This window comes from Lissotriton helveticus, chromosome 5_1 (genome assembly GCF_964261635.1).
Source record: "Lissotriton helveticus chromosome 5_1, aLisHel1.1, whole genome shotgun sequence".
In the NCBI taxonomy this organism is placed as follows: domain Eukaryota; kingdom Metazoa; phylum Chordata; class Amphibia; order Caudata; family Salamandridae; genus Lissotriton; species Lissotriton helveticus.
This window is the reverse complement of record NC_136065.1, coordinates 1172330482-1172358078: the sequence shown is the minus strand read 5'-3', so window position 1 is coordinate 1172358078 and position 27597 is coordinate 1172330482. Positions and strand designations below refer to the sequence as shown.

The window sequence follows — 27597 nt, the reverse complement described above, 5'->3', positions numbered from 1 at the left end:
GAAGTGTGGCACCGCAAGGTACGGGCGCGCATACGGGGGTTTTCTTCTCGGAGGGAGGGAACGGGTAGAGGGCGGCTGGGCAGTCACGGGACAGGGGTGCCTCTGCAAGCGTCACAGGGCTGCCTCACTCTAATAGAGATAAGAGCACCGAATGGTGGTGGTCCCCGGTGTTCCCCTTCACGCCCTTTCCCCGCCCTTCATGTAGATAGTGACAGCGATCACGCCAGTAACCCGGAGTAGTGTTTCTTTCTGTTTTCTTTTGGGAAACGCCACCACGAGGGAGAAGACCTTCCACCTGGAGCCCCCCCCCCCCCAGAGACTTCTATCAAGAGCCCCAAAAACAGACTTTCTTTATTGTCAGCTCCATGGATCTTTGAGTTGTTTTTGCCCTAAGACTTGTACCAATAAACCCTGAATACGTGCAGTACGTACCTTGTGCCTTGCCTCCTCCTTACTCAACGTAGCACTACCCAACGACAATCATTACAAGGGGCCAGCAAAGAAGAGACAAAAACCAGTGCCTTTGTCCGTGCCCACAGCAAAGCCAGGTAAGAAGAGGCCTGGAGCCAAAATAGTGGCCCTATCTCAGCTGGGAATGGGGGGCCAAGGAAGGCCCAACAACCTCCCACTGTGGGCAAAGTGAGAGGATCAATGGGCCTAAGACAAAGGGTTGGGACAAAGGGAGCATTGCGGCACCGCCACAAGCAGCTGAGAGGGACTCAGACATGGAGTTTGGCAGCAGCGGCGACGAGGGGCCTGTGGCCAACACGGCGGCCCACAGGGAGCCACACAACAGGTCAAGATCCTGTGGCGACAGCAGCCATTATGAGACCCAAGGGCTTGGCGTAAGGGGGAGGCTGCGCAACAGGGGGCAGGGGAAGAATGGGACCAATGAGGAAATGCCTGGTTGGATAGCAAATTTTGGAACACAGTTAGGGGTAAACAATTATGCAACGCATATGCCAGGGGCCCCAATGCCCCCCTGGGCAGTACACTGAAAAGGGGGTCACAATTAGTTCTGGGGGGAAGCATGGAGACCAATACCGCCGCACCCAGGGGCCTGGGTGCCATGGTGGACCTGGCCCAGGCCAGGAGCCCCCACCAGTGGGGTAACCCAAGCAGGAACAGGGGGCATGGGAGAGGACAAAGGGCCCACCCAGAATAGGGGACGGCAGAAAGGCCCAACGGAACAGGTAGTCGCAATGCGAGAAGCCAGGAGCATGGAAGGCATGGGGTGTCACCCTAACAGTCCAGGAGAAGCGACAGGACATGAGGGCCCCCAACTGGCCAAGACAGGGGAGGGGCGGGATGCAACAGGCAAGCCAGCTAGCCCGTCCCTCCCCTAGTGACACACCCACAACCACCAAGCTACTTGGGCTAGCGAAACTCATCCCGCTGACTGTCAATGAGAGTATTTGGCGTAAAGAGTATAGACATATTCTTCTTGCTGGAGGTACGCCACGTGGGATTTTACCTGACAGTGCAGGACAAAAAAGATGAGGATAGGAGGAATAAGCGCAAACCAAGAGTAGAAAAAACAATAGAGAACTGGCTTTGGGCCTTCAGGACCTTGGCTTGTTTGTTCATAGAAAAGTCTCCTCAGAGTGTGTGCATCCCTAATATTGTATAAACAAAAGGTGCACGAGGCACAGAGAAAGTACCAGGTAGAAGCATGGCTCAGGTACGTTGAAGGGTTCAGGGAAAAATGCAGACCTGGACAGTAATAGAATGGGACCACCAGGATATGGAAGGCTTCATGACGCACATGGTAGCGCAAGGGAAGGGCTGGGCAACCGGGAACCCAATTTTTGTTCCTCAGGGTTTAAAGGAAAATATGAGGGCAAGGACAGAGATACAGAGGCAAAAGTCAGACAGGCGGGAAAGCAGAAAAGACACGGATGGCTGCATGCTGGAAGTATGATAGGGACAAATGTAGATGGGGGAACAGCGGCAGGTTCAAACATAGCTGTGAGACCTGTGGTGGCAACCACCCCATGTTACATGCAAGCATTCACAAGGCACAAGTAACAACAGAGACAAGGGCAATGCCAAAAAGCAATAGAAAAAGCGAGACTGTTCTGGGTGCTAATTGAGGGTCGGGTAAAGGGCTGCCACTGCCCACTCCAATAAATGCAAGGAGGCGGATGAGACTGCTAAGCAACTATCCAAGACTCAAAGATAGACAACAGTTGGCTGAGGCGTTTATGAGGGGGTTCCCCATTTCCTTGCAAAAGACCTGTGGCCTGTAGCTTATCCACAACCTAAAATCCATACGGAATAACCCAGCGGCAGTAAGCCTGAAAGTAGGCAAAGAGGACCAGCTAGTCGGGGTAGCTGGCCCTTTCACTTCCCTCCCACTCCCAAACCTGATAGTTTCACCACTAGGGGTGGTACCCAAGAAGGAAGCAGGCAAATATCGTCTCATACACCATCTACCGCACAGGCATGCAGATTCTGTAAATGACTGGTTGGAGCAAGAAAGCTGCACTGTAGCGTATGCCTCATTGCCCGATGCGGTGGCACCGATCAAACAGATAGGCAGAGGGGCACTGCGGGCCAAAACAGACATCAAGTCAGCCTTCCTCTTGCTCCCAGTACACCCAGACAGTTATCACTTACTAGGGTTCCAACTAGATGGTAAATACTACTATGACAAGTGCCTACCTGTGGGATGCTCCATATCCTGCGCTTACTTTGAGGCATTTAGTAGCTTTCTCGAGGGGGAGCTGGGAACGTGCCACCTGGAAGTGGGAAGGCACACTACGTGGATGACTTCCTATTTGTTGGCAGAACAAGAACGGAGGAGTGTCACACCTGCTCCTATTTATGGGTCTGGCAGAATAGTTAGGCGTCCCACTGGCACCAGACAAAACACAGGGTCCTGTCACCAAGTTATCCTTCCATGGAATAGAACTGGATTAGGTGGGCGGAACTTTCCGTTTGCCAGCAGAAAAGGTAGGGGAACTGCGCCAGATCATTTCCCAAATGCGGCAGAAGAAAAAGGCAACTCTGGGGGAGGTACAGCAGCTGCTGGGTAAATTGAATTTCGCTACCAGAGTAATGCCAGCAGGGCGTCCCTTCGCCAGACGCCTGGCTTGGCTGACTAAGGGTATGTTTCAGAAACACCACAGGGTGCGTTCGACACAAGGGTTGAAAGAGGATCTGTGCAATGGGACACTTTCTTTGCCAAGTTCAATGGGACCCTCATGTGGCGCGTACCATGGGCGCGGGCTGAGCTACTGGAACTTTACACAGATGCAGCAGGCATCACAAGGTGCTAACAAGCAACATCACACTGCTACAACTTTTCCCCATAGTAGTGTTCTTCACCTTATGGGGCCCGGGGGCTCGCCAATAGCCAGATAATCCTTTGGTCCGACAATCATGCAGTAGTACAGGCAGTCAATGTAGGAACAGCAAAATGCCTGGCAATCGTTGGTTTATTGCGAAAGCTAGTCGGCTGTCGGCTATACACGAACATAGCCATTAAGGTGAGACAGATCGCGGGGCTGGAGAATGCAATCACTGTTTCAATTTCTCGTTTTCAGTGGGGCAGGTTCAGGGAGCTGGCACCAGAAGCAGATCAATTTATGACACCAGGCGCCGAAGGCGTGCAGGACATTGGGCAAGAAGAAGTGACTGCATTTATTGACAAGGCATTCTAGCAGGGGTAAAGTATGTCATGGGCACAAGCACAGTTGAGTGCAGTCGCTCATTATGCAAAGCTGCTAACATGGAGGGATCTCACGGGGTCTTTCCTCTGTAGAATGGCATTGAAGGCCTGGGGTAGATGTTACCCTGGAATCCCACCCACCCACCCACACCGAAGGAAGCGGTTGTCGCAGCCAGGATCTCAGTGGACAGGGACGGGGGGGAAGCAACCCGAAACAAGCATTTACAATGCAACGGTTTCGCCTATGTAAAAGTTAGAGCTATTGGCATTGTAAATGACAAATTTTGTATTTATGTGTTGGTTTTGAAAACAGATAAATAAATGTCATTGTCATTTACAATGCCAATAGCTTAATCTCTCGCAAATGCGAGACCTTTTGCATTTGCACCAACACGCGCACATACAGAGAGCCACCCACACACACACAGAGCCACCCACACACACACAGAGCCACCCACACATAGAGCCACCTACAAAAAAAAGCTAGCCACACAGACAGAGCCCCAACACACACAGAGCCCCAACGCGCACAGAGCCCCAATGCACACAGAGGGAGAGTGTGTGAGAGTGAGGGAAGGAAGGATAGAGGAAGGGAGGAAGAGAGCGAGGGAGCGAGGGAGAGTGGGAGGGAGGGAAGGATCGAGGGAGGGAGGAAGAGAGCGAGGGAGCGAGGGAGAGTGGGAGGGAGGGAAGGATAGAGGGAGGGAGGAAGAGGGAGGGAGGGAAGGATCGAGGAAGGGAGGAAGAGCGAGAGGGAGAGTGGGAGGGAGGGAAGGATAGAGGGAGGAAGAGAGATAGGGAGGGAAGGAGGGAGAGAGAGAGAGAGGGAAGGAGGGAGAGAGAGAGAGGGAAGGAAGGAGGGAGAGAGAAAGAGGGAGGGAGGGAAGGAGGGAGAGAGAAAGGGGGAGGGAGGGAAGGAGGGAGAGAGAAAGAGGGAGGGAGAGAGAAAGAGGGAGGGAGGGAAGGAGGGAGAGAGAGGGAGGGAGGGAAGGAGGGAGAGAGAGAGGGGAAGGAGGGAGAGAGAGGGAGGGAAGAAGAGAGAGGGAGAGAGGGAGGGAAGGAGGGAGAGAGAGAGAGAGAGAGAGAGGGAGGAGGGAAGGAAGGATAGAGGGAGGGATGAAGAGAGATAGGGAAGGAGGGAGGGAAGGAGGCTGACCAAGTACAGACCACTCTCGAGAAAAGTAATAATACAATTCTTTGACCAATGAGGGGCGCGAGAAAGTGAAAGAGGGAGAGAGGGAGGGAGCGAGAGAAGTTGGCTGCACAAGTAGTGGCTACACTCGAGATAATTACTAATACTATGCTGTGACAGCTGAGGGGAGCGAGAGGGTGAGAGAGGCAGGGAGTGGGAGGGAAGGTGGCTGCACAAGTAGTTGCACTGGACAAGCTTCTGTTACTGTAACGAATGGGAGTGTAGACAACAGGAGTTTGTAGAAGAGACATAAAAAGGAGTAAGGCTAACGGGGAAAGGATTAATAATGAGCAGCGTTCTGAGGGCCTTATAACTAAATAATAGCCCTTTAGGGCAGTGATTATTCATGCACCTGTAACAGGAGTGGAGAGATGAGCCTATAATTGAGAAGGACAAACACTGTGTGAATAAAATAAATAGGCAGCAGTACTGTCCAGGTCATGATGAAATAGGAGTGTTATTTTGCTAAAATCCTAATAAAGGCAGTACAGTGGGGTCGCCTAAACTCGTCTCCACATCTCGGCAGGATGTTTCAAATTGCCAACTTTTCAACTCTGTCAGCTGTCTCTAGCTAGAAGGTAAAAACCAGTACGGTTCCCTCCAAACGCACCCCATAGCATCGAAGTGTTTACGCGCGGTCACCCGATTTTCTTCCAAGCATCTGCCATGAGATATTGCTTCTCTGACTGAATTTAATTTTCCAAAGATCATTTATTAATTTAAAGTAAAAGTAAACAGTACCGACCTTGTTACGGCCTTCCGCTCCGGCAACACTGAAACACAGACCAGTAGTAACTCAACCTCTAAAGTATATAAGACTTTAACCAAAGGGTGCTACATTAACAGTATTGTAAACACCGTCCAAATTACAAATTTAAAGTGCAGCAGCTGTACCTCATCATGGAGCCAAAATAAAGCTGCCTCCAGATAACATGATCTCCTGCCAGGGCACTTGAAACTGCTCCATAGGGGGTCCCCTCCTGCTGCAGTGACTGAGCCATTGGACCGGAAGCGGCTACATCTGAAAACTCAGAATGTAGCGCAGCCAATGCTGCTTTGCAGAGACAGGTGATATCATTTAATTTTCAGGCAACTTCTACCTGAATGTATTGATAATATGGTGGCTAGTTTTAGGACTAATGATACTGATAAGATAAGGACATGATTTACAGCTGTCAGCTGAGCGCATTTGGAAAGCCAAACAAGCTGTGCCTGGGAGAAGCCCATACCCCTGCAGAGGTAAGTTTGGAATGACATTGTGTGCTGGGCACCCTCGGAAAACAGCTTGCAAATGTGATGAGAAAAGAACAATATATACGTGCCTTTTTACACCATTATCCAAGTGCTCATTTACCGCGCACAGGAAGGAAGGTGGGGGGGGGGGTCTGTACAGATTCGTGTTCGATACAGATCCGTGTTTGTGTATATCTCAGAAACTGTAACGAACTCACTGCAGCCACGAACACGACAACATAAACAAGCTCAGGCGTTCACAGACAAGGGAGAGTCACAGAAGTAGAGGCCAGGCAAGGACAGAGGTACACCCCCGCTGCGGTGACTCCTGCCGTCTGCAGCTCGTCCGACATCGGCCAGCGGCCTCAGTGCGCAGTCCACCCCTTCCAAAGACACGTCCAAAATGGCCAAAACATGCCGAGAAAAAAAAAAAATACACACGCCCACAGCTGCATGACGTGATAAAAGGGGCAGGATGAGAAAAACATTGCAGGAACGCCCATGAATCGCCTCGGACCATGATGGACATATCTCACTTCCAATGGCTAGCCTCCATTTATGGAGCTAGCCAATGGAAGTGAGAGGCGTGACAAAGGCACCATACTCTTCTCAAAAGTTTTCGCCTGTGCAGCTTTCGACAGGCGAAACCTAAAAAGACCCAGAGGGGAAAGTACCTTAGGTAGAAGAGCTGCTCACACAGTGCCCTTGGAATGCCTCACAGCAGGGACACAGGGTGAGCAAATGAAAGCACACAGCACCGGCAGAGTAGAAGAGATTCTCACACAGTGTCCTTGGGATGCCACATGGCAGGGACACTGAGGAGCAGGCGAGAGGCCAGCAAGGGTCCAAAGGAAGCAGAACGGCACTTGCAGCCCGGGCCGGTCCTAACGGACGGCCACAAAACCAGTAGCAAAGGAAGGCTGGAATCGTGAACACACTGGCCCTGCACAGGGGGCACCTCAATCAAAAAGGAGTGCTGACAAAAGAAACCATGACAAGCATGGAAAATGATGCAGGATGTTAATTGACATGGGTGTTAATGAATGACCAACAAATAAGTTGCAAAATGGTTGATTCAAGGGTTTAATAAACTGCAGCCTTTTATATACCATACCTTGTTGTCACAGGAATGTTGTATGGGAAACGTTCACATGCGGGTAAAGGCTGGGAGGAGGGGGGGTGAACTTGCCCCCTGGGAGAGGTTTGTATTAGTGACTTATAGGAATGCCAGCCATTTCATAAAGGAAGGGGAGTCAGTGGAAGGACAGCGCTTGACTCCCCCTAAAACGTTAATGATTAATGCGTGATTATATTCTCAAAGCATACAAAGAGGAAGAAAAATGTAGGTTTGAGACGAGGGTCTGTACAATGGGCTGCAGCTTGCACTTCTTAAGACGACTCTGTTCTTGCAGAGGTGATGTATACACGTGTTTGCTTGACGGTTTCACCGAGGTCTCTTGAACCAGAGCCCACTCTCACTCACCCCACAGAGGACTATGGATTTTTTTTTGCCTAATTGTCTAACACATTGCAATCACTTCGATTAGCGCTGCTGTGCCCTGTTGCTGCAACCAAGTGCCAATGCTTGGGTTTGGTCACCAGGAAACCAATTGCCACATTCAGAATGTGCACGTGGGTGGTCACCAAAGCTCACCTCAGTGGTGTTGGCTATCTCTTTGTCCGCTTACATTATCCAAGTAGTCACTTCTCCCCTTGTAACGAGTGATCCTTCTTGAGCAACCAATAGGAGAGGTAGCTGCACTTTCTGAAGGTGCCTATATACAACTTTGTATTCAGAAGAAAGAGCGGCATGCCATTTTGGCAATATTTCGTATACAAGTCTTTTACTAGCACATGCGGCTTTGTAACTCTGTGAAAGTGTTATAAGTTATATGACGCTTTGACAACCTGCCTAGTCGAAACACAAACCTATAAAAAGCATGAAAATTCTGCGCCATCTGTAGGGTCGTTTATACAATGGTGCTAAAACGAGTGCAAATGTCATTTGCGCTCATTTGGGCTTAGTACCTGCATAAAGTAGAGAAAGTGGTTAGTTTGCAGATTTTTATTTGCTAGTTAGATTTGTTCTTTACTTTCCATTGCAAAATAATGCAGAAAATGTTAGCATTATGCAACTTTCAACTTATTTGAACATGGAACTCTGATTATTTGAATTCCTTAGGGTTGTAGTGTTTGTGGACTAGGATATTTAGCAAACCTACCGAGCTCTTCATGAACGATACTCGGGCCATCCCCATTATTTTAATGCAGCCCGTGATAACGGAGCGAAAGGAACTTCACAGAGCACATGGCTTGCATTGTCATAAGTGGAAGGGGAAGAGGTGGGAAGGTGGGTACGAGAGGAAGTATAACCACACAAGCTGTGATCATGTGAGACATGGAAGATACAGTGAGTGATGAGTACTTGCAAAGTTTTGTGGAATTTCATTAAAATTTGACAAAATTAAGCTTTCAAATTTTAATGTGGAATGCCAATACATCAGTCACTTTTTTTTTTCTAAACCTGAGCTAGTAAAATAAAATCCTGTGAGATACTGGCTGGAGAGAGGTTCGAGTAAAAAATGTCTCAGCGATAAATTTTCTGTGCCAACCCTCGTGGGTAAAAAAATAAAATAAAATAATGTGCACAGTTCGTAATATAAAAAGATTACCGAATGTCAAAATCTGAAATTTCACCAATACACTAGTGTATTTTTGCCTATGCCTTTTATGAAATACAAGTGTTAATCTGGCTGCAAAACGTGGTTGTCTTTGGAAGCACGTCTTTAAGGCAGGATGTTTTCTTTCCAAAAAAATATATCAACCCTATATCCTCATTGTCCAGAGGGTTGTGACTCAATCTTGCTTTTTTAATTGATAATTCTTACTATTTTTTACTGTATTAAGAAGAATGATATTGTATTATTTTAATTTGTATACTTTGATGATCTATGCTTTCCCTTATAGTTTAGTTGCCCAAACAGGACATCATCCTGACAAGAATAAGGATATGAAATTAATGAGCTAATTGTGTTTTATATGCACATTTTCTGTAATGTTTTTTTTTTTTGATCACAGATTGATTAAAGAAAACAAAAAGCATCAAGAACTGATTTTAGAAATCTGTTCGGAAAAGGACAAATTTAAGGAAGAACTTAAAAAGCGAGCAGAGACAGAAAAGCAACATCTCAACATTAACAAACAGGTGAATATTTTCCGAAATTAATTGCTTAATCTGAGGATTGGTTATATTTAATGGTGCATTATGATTTTTTTTGTGTTAATTCTTTATTGAGCATACAATACTCGTACAACATGTGCCTGTCCAGTCAAAGATCATCAACATGTAACACTCATCGAACTTCAACTTAACAAAGCCAAATGTTACATTAGTTGGTATGCAATAACGGGCACTATACATCAAGCAGAGGTAAATTGTCAGTTGCAATGTATAAAAGCTCTCCCCACATACAACACCCCGCATTTAAGCCTTTACTATCTGGGCATCGTAGGAAATGTTAGACTCAAAGTTCACAGTTGTCATGCTCAGTCAGAGTTCAGAACAGCACAGGTCAATAAATACTCCCGCAGAGGGGCCCATACATCTCTGGGCCGTGAGTAGAGTGGGAGTTCTTCTGCATATGTCTCCAACTGGTCTCTGCAGTACACCATATCTTTTAACCAGCTGTCCGCTTTAGGGTGCAGTCTACTGTCCCATGTAAATAGAGTGCGTCTTTTTGCCAATAGTAAGGCCAGTTGTACGAATTTACCCATCATACCCTGTAGCTGGGGATCGTGACCTAACAAACACAACGATGGAGTATTATGCAGGGTTAGTCCTGTCATTTCAGTGATAAGTGCTAGAACCTTTTCCCAGTAAAGAAAAACTGGCCTACACTGCCACGCTAAGTGTATAAAACCGCCCCCCCCCCGAACCCACATCGTTTACATTCATCTGATGCCCTGAGGCCTATCCTCCATAGTTTGTGAGGAGTGTAGTATGTTTGATGGATAAATTTAAGGTGAATGATACGGAGGTTACTGTTTGATGTCAATCTACCCGTAAGTGAGCATACCTTCATCCATTCCTCCTCTGTGATGGGGGGATCTATTTCATTATTCCAGCGAATGAGGCTGGCCTCAGAGTTGTGCGGTGTATCCTTTTGTGTTGCCCTGTATAACTTGGTGATCAGTTTCTTTCTCGTTGGGGTCGTGAGCAGTGTCTGTAAAGCCGACAGTGTCTCCGGTTCATCCGGGAAACAAGTGTAGTGATCTTTAATCGCTCGTCGCAAGCGATAACAAGTGAACTGGAATAGAAGTGTAGGATTTTTTATATACGATAGATCGTCCCTTGTGAGGTACGCACCCTCTGGGAATAGATCACTCATACATGTTATGCCTGCCTCACGAAGTGCTTGTGTAGACCCCCTATCTTGGGCCACAGGCAGTGCTGCGTGTCCCTCTATGGGCATTGCAGGGGCATACAAAGGGAGCTTCTGCGTTCGCCGTCCAATCGCTTGCCAAGCCGCTACCGTGACATTCAAAGTGTTAATTTCTGCCCTGGGAATGTGCCTTTGTGTGTGTGTTATGATGCCCCTCAGTGGTATTGGATGTGCATCCCCCTCTTCCACTGCTACGTGTGGGATGAAATCATGTGGTCGATACCAGTAGTAAGCATATTGAGCCGGACAGCACAAATAGTATATGTAAAAATCTGGTGCATTAAACCCACCCCTCTCGTATGCCAGTGATAATGTATGCCAGCTTATTCTCGGTGGTTTGGCGCCCCAGACAAGTCGTAATACCTGTGTTTGAATAGTCTGGAAAAAATGTTTGGTCAACGGAACCGGTATATTACAGAACAAGTATAAGAATTTGGGGAGTATCACCATCTTTATGACTGAAATCCTGTCCGCTAGTGATAGTGGGAGACTCCGCCATCTGTCGACCTGCGCGACCAGTGCCGTGTACGCCGCACCATAATTTGCTGTGATAACTATCTCGGGGTCCCTATGAATCCATATACCCAGATATTTAACAGGGTCTGCAGACCAGACCAAGGGATATTCAACCTTAGGGGGGGCGGTTGCTGCAGTCAGAGGAATGATGACGGATTTATCCCAGTTTATATTGAGACCAGAGAATAAGCTAAACTTTACATATTCGCGGAGGACAGGTGATAGATATTGTTGCGGTTCACGAACATAGAGGACCATGTCATCCGCATACATTGAGATCCCTACCGGCCTGCTGTTAAAATTAAGGGCCGCCGCTCTGTGGGTCTGCCGAATTATGCATGCCAGTGGTTCCAGCACGATAGCAAATATAAGTGGGGACAATGGGCACCCCTGGCGCGCACCTCGTCCAACATCAAACGGTTCGGACGTGTCTCCACCTACTCTCACCCTCGCGGATGGTTCGGTATACAGTATCTGGATCCAGCATATAAAAATGGGGCGGAATCCGATTCTTCGCAATACGTGAAACGTATATACCCACTCTATAGAGTCAAATGCCTTAGCGGCGTCTAGCAGTACTGCTACGGCTGGGAGGTCTGGCTTCAGTACGTGTTGCATGGCGAAAATGGTGCGCAGATTAAGGGATGTGGAGCGATCGGGAATGAATCCAGCCTGATCTGGGAGTACCAGCAGTGGCATGAGTGGTTGTAGTTTTGTGGTGAGAATTTTGGCCAGAATCTTGGCGTCCAGGTTTATAAGAGATAACGGACGGTATGATTCGCAACGTTCGGGGGGTTTGTCCTTTTTCAGAAGGGTGATAATCATTGCTTGGCGCAAAGAGGGAGGCGGCCCGACTCGTACGCTTCTGCGTACATTCGTAACAGGTGAGGCGTGTGCTTTATAGAATTCTGCGGTAAGCCCGTCCGGCCCGGGAGCTTTACCATTCGGGAGCGAGCTGATGGCCTCAGTCACATCCTCTTCTGTCAGCGGAAGGCCAAGGTATTTCCGATAAACGTCTGACAACCATGCACATGCAATGTCATCTAGATAGTCAGTCATAGCCTGTTCATCCATTCCGCCCTTTGAGGAGTACAGCATGGCATAAAATTGCCGAAATTGTTCTACTATGGCGACTGAAGAAAAAATGGGCCTGCCCGTCTTTGTCCACAATACTCTCAACCGGGAGATGGCATGATCTACTTTGTAGTCTACCAGCTAGTGATCTGCTAGGACGTCCCCCCTCGCCGTAACGCCTGGCAACGTGTTGTTTCGATAAATACTTTATCTCTGTATCGGCAAGGGTGTTGTATTCCGCAATATGTTCGTGTATACTAGCGAGTGTGGCTGTCGAGGGTGCACGATCATATTGAACTTCCAACTCGCTTAATTGCCTCACTAATGTGGCCAGTCTGCCCCGTATGTCCTTTAGTATCCCCGCTGATGTGCTAATACATGTGCCCCTAATTGTGACCTTGAAGGCCTCCCACAATGTCTCTTGACTCTCTACTGATCCTATATTCGTCTCAAAATAATGTATAATGGCAACTTTGATGGTGTCAGCGTATACCGGGTCAAGTAATGACTCTGCACGAAACCACCATGTGAATGGTTTATGGGGATTTTGAGGGATGCTTAATGTGAGGAATACTGGGTTATGGTCTGATAGTGTTCTCGGGAGGGTGCAAACCTCAGTTACCCAGTTATTCGCCCCTTCGCTCTGTAACCAGTAATCCAATCTGGACCAACTATTTGTCGCAGGTGTGATGTGGGTGCCTGCTAAGACATCTGTGTGTCTTTGTCGCCAAGTGTCCACCATCCCAAACTCTAACATGCCGTCTTTGATACAGTTAGCGTCTTTAACCATCCTCGCACCATGTGGGTTAGACTTGTCTACTGTGGGATTCAGATGTGCGTTGGGGTCACCTCCCCATATTATGTCCGTCTCGGGCCATGTCCGCAATTCCCTAAACATATTCAGATATGCAGTAGTATCGTCCACTACTGGCTGATAGAGGCTGATGATGGTTACCAACACATTGCCCAATTTCCCCAGTTCCATTGCCCAGCGACCTTCCTGATCTGTGCTAGCTTGGATAGGCGTAAATGGGACCCTTTTCTTGTCTAGGACCCCCCTCCCGTATGAGGAATAGGAGGTTGCTAATCTATAGAACACCCATCTTTTGGCCACTCTATCCTCTGTTGTTTTCGTGAAGTGGGTTTCCTGTAGTAACGCAAGTTTAACATTGTGCCTGTCTAAGTGTGCTAGCACCTGCCTGATTTTCTGTGGGGTATTGAGTCTGCGGACATTCCATGTGATGCAATTATATGTATCCCCTGTATTTGTAGTGTGTGAGTACAATGCAACCTCTATGAACCAAATAGTCATTTACGTGCTTCTTACATACTTGACAATTTAGTGCAATCTCTTTGATGTTGTAAACCTTTGGCACATAACAAAGAAAAGAATCACCCCCTCCCACCTCCAACTTCAGCATCCCCAACCTGCTAAAGACATGGCCCTCACATAACTCCCTAAATAACCCCAAGTTAAACAAGTACAGTTCCCATCGGGGATCACCCATCGGGGGTCATGGCGGCTGCGACCGCTCCCAGGTGATAGCGGGAGAGGAGCCATCGATAATTATCATCTCCACCAACCCTGTGGATCATGGGACCCTGCCGTAGCATGTATAACCGTTGAACAAGCAGTGTCTGTCCCCCTAGGTGAGCCGCCCTCAAAGCATAGCCACCCCCTCTTACCCTCCAGTTGTCCACAAAGTCCATCCCAAGTCCAACCCTGCATGCACCCCCTTACTGGTCATTCATCGATGTCTGAAGTGGGGGATGCGGACGCCGCTTGTTTCTGGCGCCTAAGAGTACGTGCGTACTCCATAGCATGCTTGGGCTTCGTGAAAATCTTTCCATCCTCCATTTTGCCTATCCTCAGGCGTGCAGGGTACAGCATTGCATATGGAATCTGTTCTTTTTGCAACAGTTTTTTGACGGTTTGAAATTCCTTGCGTGCCGCTTGTACATTCGCAGTGAAATCCGGGTAAAAGGATAGTGCGTTTCCTTGGTATGTAATCGCGCCCTTCAATCTTGTTATCCGTACAACAGTGTCACTATCTCTGAAGTTGAGCAGACGGGCTATGATGGGCCTCGGAGGAGTCCCCGGAGGAGGCCGCGCTGCCAAAGATCTGTGTGCGCGCTCGATCGCGAAGAGAGGAGAGAGTTCATATTTCCCTCAGATTTCCTGCAGCATCGCCTTGACATAATCTTCTAGCCGCCCCACATTTGTGGACTCTGGCCGCCCTAAAACGCGGATATTGTTGCGGCGCGATCGCGCTTCAATGTCCTCATTTTTGGCTTGGATGACTTCTAGCAGTTTAGTAATGTCTGATGTCTTCTCTGCTACTTGTTGGAGTCCATCTTCTGTATCAGCGATTTGTTGTTCTGCTTCTCCTATACGTACCGCGTGTTTGTCCAGTTTTGTCGAGTATTGATCCATCCTACCATTTAGCGCTTCGATCTTCGAGCCAGAAGATTGTTTTCAGATTTCTGCCTCCAAACATAGTTTCCCATTGTAGTTAATAGTAGGAAACTTACACCCAATAGTTATATTTCTTTGTAAATGATATTTAGGTTGGCATATTTGTCAAATGCTGTTTCTGTCTATGATATTCAGACATACGACTAATCATAAATCTATTTCCCTCTCGGAATGTGAGGCCTTGCTGACCTGGAAGGACAGAAAGTGTCTTAAGTATTTGAATATTCATTGCCATTGTTGTGATAGACCCCTGTCTGGCTCTGGAGTAGACCAATGATTCTTAACCATACGTCTTATGAGGACCGACCCCAGTGAAGTACTGGGGACGGGGCCACCTACCAAAGCAATTTCTGTGATTTGAACCTTAAAAATATAAACAAAAATAAAGGAGCAAGTATAAAATAAATACAAAAAATAATAAATACTTAATTCACAACCAAACATCGAAAATGCAATTTTAATGCAAAGGTTGAAACTTTAAAATGTTTACTTTTATTTTGTTAGATTCCTCCCTTGTATTTTGCATGCAGTGTCCCTAAAAGAGCAAGCCAGCAGGTTCCAACCACGTCTTTCTTTCTAATCTGCCTACTTCAGGTTTTGGCTCTCCATTTTGCCCAAATACATATTTCTGTACCTGAATACATTTATACCTTTACCGAATAATAGGAAAGTGCTGACAAGATATTGATTTATGTAGAAGTATTTGGCCGCTGGCGGAGTTCTGGCTTTTTAGCTCAAATCACCCCCTTTGATAGCGCCTTAGAGTGCTCTTACACTACACATTGAAGCACTACGGGGAATTATGTGGTAGTACATTTTGGGGTCCTGTAGTGTTCTGCCCCCCAGATACCAATTGTGAACAGATATTATTACAATTGGAACACAGTAACTAAAGTTGCCCTGGGGCTGACACAAACCAGGTTTCTCGGTTGTGTTACAACAAAGCCTGCTAATTTACAAGAGAACAGATTTGTGCTCCTTACACTCTTCTCTCGAGCTACCAGCATACTCTATTCATACAGAGAATCTTAACGGGTTCATATATAAAGAGATCTCTTCTTTATTGCAACATGTCAGTTTAAATGTAGGTACTTAATTTTTTTTTCCAGGTAAAAAGTACCTGTTGAGAAATAAGGTAACCCAGTTCACCAGGAAGATTATGAACTTTACAATGATTCCCGTACTCCCTTGCCATCTGCAAGAATGATGTACAGTTTAATTTCTCCATTCAGGTCGAGCCCTTTATTACTGCCACCAACAGGTTCCTGACGCTAAATATTCAAAAGGTTTGTCCCACCTCACTTATGTGCTGCAAAATTAGATACCCAAAATACTACCCTCTTATCTCAACAAAGTCATGGACTTGGCCACTAAAACCATCTGCAACCTTCACCAACATCCGCCCACCTGTCTCCATTGACATCGAGGACAGGGTTCAGTGTAGACTCCTAACAGTAGTCCTCAAACCCCTTCAAAGACTCCCCCACATTCCGGACTCCTCATATTCGGTATCACTGTTGCATCCTATTCTCTTTAACCTTCAGTCCCTTCACAAGGCAATATCCACCCAGTGACTTCCAGATATTCAGGTCTCTTCTGCTCTTTAAACTAGTCTTTAAAGCAAAGATGATGAAACTAGAAGTGCAGCCCCACTACAACACACTGACTTAGACAGTGTGGTTGGTCAACCGTTGGTCAATATGTATACGGTAGTAATTTGTTTGTAATCTCTCTACATTTAGGACACGTCATTTTTCTTCTCTTCTTGCCCCAATGTGCACCACCCATCTACTTGATATAACCAAGCATCTTTTGTTGTGTAATGCTTTGATAACTGTGAAGCATTTTTTGTAGAAGAACAAAAAAATATATATATGGAAAGCACCCCGATGGGAGCGCCTTCTGGAGGCATGCTTTGTTAACGAATGACATGAATAGGATCCAGTCATATGGTATGAGAGGTGCGTCATGTACATCTCTGGCTAGAATATTAGGACTGGGACACATTCACAGGGAAGGGGTAGCCCTACCTTGTACACTGTGATGGGTATCCATATCTAGTGTTCTTTCCAGGCACAAATGTATTAATTATCACACTCTTTGTGGAGAAAGGTAACTACAGCATCCAGATAGTGTCCTATTGTCCACCAAGGAGAATGCTCACTGAGGATGAATTTGCACTTTGTGTCTCTCAACGAGGCAGAATATGACACTGACTTAATAATTGAGGGATTTGGAGGTCCACGTGTAAAAACTGTTGACAACAAGCGAAATTCAAAGCGGAAGGAAGAGATGTGCTGAGACACTGCCACAAGAAGCTCCTGACTTTAGTCCTCAGATTGGGGTAAATTTACAATAGTAACGGGTAGCTCAAGTTCCCTTTCCTCCAGGTTGTGCACTGATCATCCCCACTTTTCTTATGTGAACTAGAGAGTGATGGACTGAGAGTGGAAACGGGTCAGTCTGTAAGGGCCACTCTTCAGTTATGGCTGAAACGTGAGCCCGCCTCTCTTCCATACTGCCTACCCTTTACAATATGAGGGTCTAGAGCTGGCAGAACTTGGAATAACAAGTACAACAATTAGTATGGTAATTCTTTTTGGATTACTTGGTAATCTGAAGGAAAGGTATTTTACAGTAAGTGCTAGTTATGTATTTTACAGACACCAGCTTAATCCACAGTTTGCCTCCTAGCTAGTTCCACTCACTTTTGACTTGTCATCTGTATTTTTTAATTGGGCTATGTAGAAACAGTGATAGTGGAACCTGAAGCATGCTTTGGAGGAATGGGTGTGTTTTGAGGCTTGTTTGTGCTTTTCTTCATATGAACATGCCAGATTCGTGTTGGTAATGTAAAGTGTTGATGTGTTTGCCGTGCTAGAGATTTGATCTGCTGTTCCAGCAGTTTCTCTTGTAAGTTTTAGCTGTCGTACATTTCAGTTACCCAGTATTACAACATCAAAAAATGCAGGAAAAGCTCCCCATAACACTTCCATTAGTTTGGACGGAATATTCATTGAAAATTGGCAATGCTACTCAATATAGACGATTTTTAACGAGTGTCTTAACCTGTGTAGAAATATGCAGATTTTTTTGGGGGGGGGAGGGGGATCTTTTTATTGATCCGTTTTTCAACAGTTACGTTTTTCAACATTTGCCATATTTATTATTCTGCCTCTTCATAAGGCTGATACATCGCTTGCCAGCTAGGCGTCATTACTTAAATCACACAACATATGCTTGTGTTGCAGTGTAAATCGGAAAATTTTGATCGGTGAAACAATAACAGAATTCAACCAACATTTGAACCATTTGTGTCCTGCCAGAATTCCCCTTTTCAATCGAACCATAGTCACTAATCAAAAACAATTGCGTAGTTCACCCTCTCCAGCCACCGTCTCTGCCACCAGTAAGTGTCGGCCAGAGCTGCTTGTCATCAACCTGAGTGTGCAGTGTGCAGTGGGCAGTGTTCCCCTCCGGGAATGGCGGTCCGAATGTCTCCGCTCCCGCCCTCGGAAAACATATAGAAATATGCAGAGTGCAACGATTTTTAACAAGTAAGTTTGAAACTTGTCAGTGAACAGTTGTTGTCGCCAGCGCCAATATTAGAAATTCAGCCTGTTCCTAATATTCTAACGAAGTACATCTCCTGATGAGTGCTGTTTTTACTCTGTGGTTTAATATTGTATGTGAATTCATTGTTAACCTCGTTACCCTACTCTGACACTATGAATGTTTCCTCGCTTTTTTATAGTTAGAAAAAAGAATTGAAGAACTCAGTAAAGAACTTTCAGCTTCTAAAGATAAATTGATTGCTCAGGATGCAGCTGCAAAAAACGCCATCCAGAAGTTGCAGAAGGAAATGGCAGTTCGTATGGACCAGGTAAATGGCCTTGGATTTCTAACATTGTAAACAACACTGGAATGGCAAACTTTGAATAATTGGTGACTAATATATAGTGATGCATATTATGACACTGCACAATTGCGCATGTCTGGTTCTAGTGACAGCTGGGCACTTCTGGGCGACTTGAGAAGATATCTTTGTAAAGTGATCTGCTTACTTGTCAGAGTTTTACTGTTGCTCCTATATGAAGAAGAGTTCAATGTATAGAATATTAATGAGAAAGCAAGGGAGGATTAGGACAGGGATACTCTAACATACTTGTCTGGTACATGTAGTGTAATAAGCTGCTTGCTAAGTCCCTCTCTTACAGCTGTCATAGTCCTTATCAGGAGGAAAGGAGAATGACGTTTGTGTCTGTCCTGATCTGTACAGTGCCCTTGCAGTTGCTTCATTTGCTGTAACCCCCCCCCCCACACACACACACACTTTCCAGTCTTAAGGTTTTACTCAGCTATACAAAAATACAAATTCTGTTTGGTCCAGTGTGTTATTGTTTTTGATCCCTGCGTAAACCCCGCAGGGGTCATAATTACGAATGTGGTTGTATTTAACGCATCCGATAATTATCGGATGTGTTAAATACTTCAATCTTCGTTACATTTCGGCAGGACAAACTTGTCGAAAAGTAACCGGGAAAAGCATACTGTATTTACTGTACAATAAGATGCAGATTTTGGTGTTTAACACACAAAAATCCCCATTTTATTCCCTAAAAATCGTAATGGGTGCTATTTCTCTCACCTGATAAATAACATACCCTGTGGTATCCTTATTTATCGGATCCTATAAATAGCACTATACTCTTAATTAGGGCTAAATATATATTGCCCATACACCCCTCTTAACTTACCTGGAGAGAATGTGCTTTAGGCCCTAACAAAACCTACAAGGGACTTTTGGGCATTTGATTTATTCTTGTGAGTTACTGGCACCATTTTACTCCAAGTGCGGGAAGGTGCAGTTGGTGCTCTGAGAATGGCGGTCTGCATGTCAGGCACTTTAGTGAGCCTGACAGACCGCCACCCTAGCCCGCTGCAGCACCGCCCACCAGACCAGGATTTGACTCCTAATCTGGCGGGCAGCAGCACCACGAATTTGGCGGTCCTACAGCGGACAGTGCTTTGCACCGTTCGCTGTAGGACCGCCAAAGTCGTAATAAGGCCCTTAGTCTTAAGGCTGGGTTTAAAGCCAATTTTTTTGTAAAATAAATGTAAAAACATTATTACAGATATAAGAACAATATTAGTGTACATAAATCATAGGCTGTACAGCATAGTAAGTTAAGAGGATCACCTTAGCGTCTAAACATATTTGCATCAAACGTCGTTCATTCTATGTGGGGTCAGTATTAAGAATTGTAGTTGCATACCTCTACTTCATTGATATTTAGCTGTACTCAGCCTTTGTGCAACACGAGGGTAAATTGTGTCAATGCAGCCACGTTTGTTAACAAATGACAGCCTTGGTGCATTTAAATAAAGGCCTGCGCTTTATTCTAGAATCTGAAACGCCTCACTTTCTCGTTGAGAATGTAAGGGATCATTTTAGACTGCTAGAAGCATTGCTTCGGGAAAGGTTACCTTGTGATTCATGGTATAAGATAGGCATGGACGCTTGTGAATTTACTAACACATTAATACTAAAGCCACTATGACATCAAACGTTGAAATAAACGTATCGTATAAAAGCATACACTCCGAATAGACGCTACATCTAGCACCTATTGTTAGATGATAATAAGCATGAAAGGTTACGAACTAATCGGTGATTGCAAATGAATAATGAAACATTTGGCCTGAGGCCGTGATTAGCAACTGCACAGAATAAGGGACTTCACATATGCGTGTAAGGCACAACACATCACAGTAAAACAATGAAGGAATAGTTTATGTTCTTAAATCAGCAACTTGGGTAAGAGGACAGCCCCACTCTAACAGAACAGCCACACTGCCAACAACTCAGCAGGCGAGACATAAATGACAAAGTGTGCAGTGTAAGAAAAGTGGATAGTGCACTAAAGAACGAACGAGGGAGCAGTGGCACATGGAACAAAACAATCAGAGACAACAGCTGTGGTGATGTTTAACTACAGACACCAAACCAGAGAGAACAATCATTGGCAAAGTCAGTAGATCTGGCTTGCAATTTGAGCACTTATTACAATATTTTGTGAAAAATAATCCAGTGCAATGAAAGAAAACAAAAACATTCCTTTGTGTATAGTGCCTTTATGAGATACAGGTTTTAATGTTATGATTCTGTGAAGTTTTGAAATAGAATGGCACACCAAACATCACAGTGTCGCAAAACTGCTGTTATCATTGTTCATAAGGCAGAGCGCCTAAGCTGTGTATCTCCTTGGCTTTGTATTACTTTCTGTACAGCCATCCCCAAGATCAACTCAATGTAACATTAACATACAATGAAACTCTCCTCCCTCCCAAACTATGTAAATGGCAAACAGTACTAAGCCCCCTATGTCCAAAAAAGTGGTAAATATGCTTGCAACCACTACTGTTCCTCAGCTGGGCCTACTTTCCACTAATCCCAGAGGACCCAGGCGCAATTTTCGACCTAGGCGATTATGACGACTCTTACCGTTCAGCAGCTGATAACTGATCTCGACCTTCCCACCCTATCTCCGTAAAAGCAATAAGGAGAGATGCCTAATCAGCAGCAATCGGGTGCTGGCGGACGCCCCTGTCTTCTTCCGCCCTCAGCACCATCTCCTCTGCCCCTGCCCAACATTCTACCTTAGATCGCATTATGGACCCTCTGAGGATTTCCAGTGCATGTCCAGGGCATGTCTAGCTAACACCAGGGACAGGTGCAAGAATCTAGCATCCACCCGGGGCAATTTCGGGGATGGTGATAGTCCCAAAAGGCCGACCTCCAGGCCCCACAGGTCAGTGCAGTCCAGGGCATGCCCCAGGTAAAGACATCACTCCCCTCCAATGCCCCGTTGCTTCCGGGCATGACCAGGTTCCTGCAGTGAGGGCATTGCAGAGTGTCTGTACCCATTTTTGCATTAAGGTGGTGTTATGTACGCAATATGCAGGAAATGGAAGTGTTTGAAATGGAAGCAGGTGTTCCGAGAAATGGTATGAACCCTCACCAGTGGCCGAGGTCATACACCATCCCACAGACCCAGAACCACCTCCGTCTTCCATCTGTCACAGAGCCGTGCCCGGTCTGACTGTGTTTGAAGCTGCTCTGATTTATACAGCCAAGAGACTACCCTACCACCCTCCCCGAAGGTCAGGATAATGTGCAGCACCTCATGAGAAACACTGTCTCCCCCATCTGGTCCTCTAGTGATCGTAATCTACTCTCCGCGTAACAGTCCCTGGCTGTGAGAATGTCTCTTGCAACATTCGGGCCATAGGTTGTCCCTCGCCACGTGTTGAGAGACCCACCAGTGGCAGGACTGTGGAGTACAGGCACGGTTGGCGTGAAAACTTTGGAAACTTTGCCCAGCATCGTAGCACGATCCACTATAGTGTTGGGGGCGTCACTCTGGTGGGACGTTTCCCTAACACGAGCTACACTAGCCAGCAATGGTGTGGGTCCACCCTGTAGGGTCCCATCTCCACTCTGTGGCTGCCTGCGAACCAGCCATTGTATTTGCATTGCTATATGGTATAGCTCGAGGTTAGGGACACCCAGTCCACCACCTCTTTTCAGGCTCTAGACGGTATGCAACAACACTCTGCACCGCCCCATCCCAGATCAATTCCCTCCCAAGGGTATCCAGGGAGCGAAACAAAGATTGGAGTATCCGGAGAGGGAGATTCACAAAATAATAAAGTCATCTGGGTAAAATGATCATATTCGTGAATGCCACCCACAGCATCAAGGGGAGCCTCAGCGTGCACCAGAATGCTAGGTTTCCCCTTAGGGATCTAAGTGCACCTGCCAGATTACCCTCAAGGCTGTCGTATCCTTGTGGAAAATTGGAATCCCGAAATATCTGAATGTCCACGGCTCCCAGGGCAGGCCACTATCTTGGATCACTTGGAGCGGAACCATGGTGTACTCACTAACCAGGAAACCACACGATTTCCCCCAGCTGGTATATAACCCCGTCGCCTATCCCAGGTGTCGGAGCATTGAGACAGCGCAGGACACTCCAGTGTGGGCATCGTGGAAAAAGAGCAGTTTAGTTTCGGTACCCTCCCTATTGCTGCCTTCACTGCACGCTGTGATTCCTCTATAGATGGCACTAAGAACTGCAAATTTTGTATCAACAGTCGAACACCTATTCATTTTTTGCCCTAAATATGTTTTGCTCAGAAGCAGATGGGTTGCTCCTTTATGCAGAAGTTTGACAATCTCAGATCGAGTCATTGCTCTTAGGTTCTGTAAGAGCGAATCCACCCCAGTGGTCGTGATATCCTTTTCCAAATTATTTTTTTTGCAGCCTGGGCTATCAGACAAAAACAATTGCTGAAACTCTAATGGTTCTGGCCAAGTGGGTTTGAGCTCTATTGCTAAATATTTATTCTTCTTAGCCTTTTAATATATTTCATTTGACGAATATTGCTAAATCAGAGTTTTTAACATTTATGTGTGATCTTATCATGTTTTTAATTAATATATTTTTAAATTGTGAAGTGAAGGGGTATTGTTTTTACTTGTTGACTGGCGATGGAAATAATTTATTTTGATCTGTCAATAAACTTTGAAAAAATGCCTCGCATAGAAATAGAACAACAAAGTCATGCACGTGGTTTGAAAAAGATCGTGCACATACTAGAGGCCCAAGTGCCGAGAGTTTGCACACAACTAAGCCCATTAATGATTTAGCGATTAGCTGTTATCAGTATTTGTCAAGGAACCAACCACCAGCCAAGTATTGGTACAGTGTGTAAGGAGGAGCTGGTCAGGAGCTTCACCAATCTGGTACAAGAGAAAATAAACACAGAAGAAGGATACAAATATTTGTTGGACAATACCAATAAAGGACACAGGACTGTTGAAAAAGATGATTTCTTGTCTGCCATGTTTTTATAGGCCGTCTGGTAACATTCCAGGTGCAGGTGTGAGTTGGAACGAAGAGACCTGCTCTGTTATGGCCTCTCACTATTCGTATTAACATGTAGGAAAGCTAAATTATGGCCACTTTCTATCTAGTGCACATGCGTGGCCATGCCTTGTCATCTCACAGAAGTCCCTTCTTCCAGATCCTGGCTGACCTCGAATGACTGTTCCAATGAGGATTAATGCAATGTCTGATAGTGCTGCCTTCTTCCACTGATGCCTGCCTCGGAACTCCTGTCTTGCTCTGGTCTACAGGTCTACCCTGGCGATGCTGTACGCTCTTAAACCACATAGAGATTAATGTAAATCTGACACTAAGTAGGGCAGTGTGTTGGAATCAAATCTGGAAATTAGTATACTTTATACTGAAGATCTTTTTCCTTTTAAATGCCAAACCCATATATAATAAGTATTTTAGGTTTATCTTAGCATGTGGCACAGCAACAATTTCTAAGGTTATTACTAATCTGATCCTTAAATGGCATTATACTTGGAAACGTTTTTGATGAAAGCATTTCTGGAGAGGGACAAGTGTGCATCTATATCAATATGTATATCTCTATCATTCCAAACTGACAATATTTCTAATTGCGTTTACAGGACATTGCACTTTCTAATATGCAAGCCGTTTTTATCAGCACGTGATTCTAATCACCTTTTCAATTGGTATGGAAGAAGGAAAGCTGTACTTATGCTTTCATACAAGACTTCTGGATGATGGCAGATTTTCTTGAAAAGTGACTGTGAATTAGAGTGTTACTTGCCACTTATTTAGATTCATCTAGCGTTAGGTCTGTGAGGAACAGAGGGAGACAGATATGTCTCAATGTATAAAACTTTAAAATTTTAAGCGTGGGTGCTTTATCATTGATTCTGTGTATATTTCCACGGGTTTTGATTTTAAAAAATGCTGCTGTAATTTTCACAATTACATTTTGCTTGTAATAGTGCACATGCAGCTAACTCCTGATTTACATGTTCTTTCCCATTTCCAATATGTATTCATTTGAATTCTTTAGGCGAATAAAAAATGTGAAGAGGCTCGTCAAGAAAAAGAATCCATGGTTATGAAGTATGTTAGAGGAGAAAAAGAATCACTCGACCTCCGGAAAGAAAAGGAGTTATTGGAGCGAAGGCTGAGAGATGCAAACAAAGAAATTGAGAAGAATACCACTAAACTCAAACAGCTTACTCAGGAGAAAGGAAGGTTGCAACAGCTGTATGAAGCAAAGGTATTCTCCTCTTCTTTAATATGTCCTTGTTCATATTCATAAGCAAATTGTTCTGAAGAGACATAGCTCTTTTATAAACAATGTGTGTAACTGCTCTTTCCAGCATTTTTATGTAATATTTATTTGTGTTACGTTTGAGAGCGATTATAGGTGTTTTTTTATTCGAGTCTGTATACTAAAAAACTTGCATTGGTGAAAGAGTTTACATACCACATTTCCTGACATGAGGGTCATCACTGTTGAGGGAAGTTGTCTCTTCCATTCACTGTCATATTTTTAAGGTGCTCTGTAGTAGCTTAAGCATGTTACTTTTCAGCCAATTTTCTTAGTTCTTAAAACGGAGGCACTACAGAACATGGTGTATATAGTCGGATGATGTGTATTTTTGTCATTGTTCTCCGTTATTTTATTGGGACCCGGTCCTGAAGGTGAGGTTGCCCTCGGAAGGCTTCCACGGCCTCCATGAACGGGTGTATTAACTAACTGTTGAAGCTTTTCAGGGGTTTTTCTGGTAATATTTTAGTGTGTTTTACACTACCAGAACTTTGAGCATTTTCCTCCACATTGTTTTAGTTGAAATATGCTCATCTATTAATTATACAGATTTCTGAACTAAGGTGTACAGTGGGCCCTCGTGTTTTTTTCAGTTTTGCTGACCCTTGACAACAGATGTTTTACAGGCAAAAGACAGTGTCTTGAATTTGATTGTTTAGTGGGCAGGAAACCAGTGGTTTTATTTCAGGCCTGAGTAATGTGGTCGATCTTCTTCAAATTCAGGCACACTGTGGCTGCTTAATTTTTGGGTCCGCTAATGTTTTTAGAGATCTGACTTCCATGCAGCAGCATACATTAAAGTAGTCCAACTTAGTTTGGAACATACTACTATGACTCTTGCAAAATCAAATCTGTGCCTTGTTTAAAAGCGTGAGAAAACCTTGTGAGCATAATCAGTAGGCAGTTGGTAGTGCATCGAACAGAAAGGAGACAAACAAAAAAAATAGAGTTCCATACTCAAACCCTTGATGCCAACTGGTAAATGCTTCACATACTCTGGTGGTCTTTGAGACTAAGTAGAGGTACAATGCTACAGACTCAGCATTCACTGCTTCAGCTGACATGGAATGTGGGTAAAATTACAGCTTGCTTTTCCATGCTCCTGGGCTGCCACACCACACCATTTGGAATTTGATACATATGTTTGTGCGGTACCTGAGAGATTATTTTAAGGAAACTCTAAAAGTGAGGATAATTACTACTGCCACGTATTACTGCATCAAAGGAGATAGGCAAGCTTTTTACGCATGGTTATTGCCATGGTCTAGTTATATGGTGTACCATTCGTCTGTCTGCAGATTTTGCTTACACTGTTTTCCAGTTTTACTCTACTTGGGTCTTTCAGCAATGATATGATTCAACAAATTCAAACTAAGGCTGTGACTCCGATGTAGATGTTTGGAGAAGAGGCCACATTTTCTTTGTGCCCATATTGAGCACTGGCTTGCCGCAGTGAACTTGTACAACATCATTGAGTCCAGCCTCACCTACAAGAGCTGTACTTGCTTTGCCTTAATCCCTCCGCCACAAGAAAAGTAAAGTGCTCCATTGTCAGGGGAGCTTTGCAACCATCTCTGAGTGTGTGACATGGCATAGAAAAAGGCACATAGATGCTAGTTCTTAGTCGGAATAGATTCCAAATCAGATATTCAGATCGGCAACAAGCATTCCATCAATGATGTCTTGGGATCATCTCGTAGTCTGCAGGTGTATGTTGACTGAAATTAGATTGAGTGGCTGAGATTCTTCTGAAACAACAAATATACAAATAGATCCGCTTTTGCTGTTTTTTGGTGAAGAAGAAAGATTATGGATAAATTCTAGCTCACAAGACCTAGAAAAAAACTAGGTCATGAGAGCAAAGTTCAGGATATTGATGTTGTATTAGATCTACTTTTTATATGCCTACGGGATATTGGATGTTTGCCAGGCACTAACAAGAGGCCTATTTTCACCTTAGTCTTCTTATAAAAATTATTTACTGAAGACCCTGATTGAGAAGAACCTTACAATGCAGAGTTCTTTCCTTTACTTGGAAATTAGTCATATCTTTTCTTTAACAGCAGGACAGTGGTAGTAACATTTCTTTGATGCACGATTATCTTCAGTTACTTTTAGCTGATGATTTACATACAAATAACCACAGTCACTAGCTCAGGCCATTCAATTCTTAGGATCAGTTATAAAATAATCCCTAAATGTTTTCTTTTGAGGGCATACTGTCTTCTATACAGCAATGCCAGTGTCTCCTGATGACCTGTCACCCGACATTTAGGAAAGTGTTCTCACTTCTGAGATCCATGGGGTCTTCTCTGTTAGAGAATGCCAGACTGCATGCAAGACATCCTTCAGGTTATTTAAAGGACCAGTGGTGCTAGATGACTGGGATTAAAAAAGGTCAGTGAACAATGTGGCTCTTCATCCACTGTCATGTTGGTAAAAGGAGCATGTTTTGAAGGAGGTGGGTATGAGTGGCCGAACCTCCAAAGATAGCCTGACGCACTCCTGTAGCTGGCTGGCAAATGTGTAGAGTATCAACCTCAATAATGTAGAATCAAACGAGTAAGAATAGAACCTAACATGAGTACACACCGGACTCCATGGATGGATGAGGTGGCATAAATAAACAAAATTGATATTTTGGAAGATTACAACAGTAGCCTAGCTGAACGGGTTGTGCCTGAAGAGTCACGAGAGAAAAGACACAATATGCTGAAGGAGGGGCTACCTTCTGGTTGAAGATGGATATCGAACCGGC

At 45.0% G+C, this 27597-nt stretch overlaps 1 protein-coding gene across 4 annotated transcripts in view; it reads left to right on the top strand.

Moving 5' to 3' along the window:
* Positions 1-27597, top strand: part of CCDC186 (coiled-coil domain containing 186) — a 603510-nt gene that overhangs the window by 118062 nt on the left and 457851 nt on the right. For all 4 annotated transcript variants that reach the window (XM_078643863.1, XM_078643862.1, XM_078643865.1 and 1 more), the window contains exons 3-5: positions 9177-9303; positions 18361-18489; positions 24573-24785. In XM_078643863.1, the coding sequence (XP_078499989.1) occupies positions 9177-9303; positions 18361-18489; positions 24573-24785 (469 nt within the window). The remainder of the gene's footprint in view (positions 1-9176; positions 9304-18360; positions 18490-24572; positions 24786-27597) is intronic.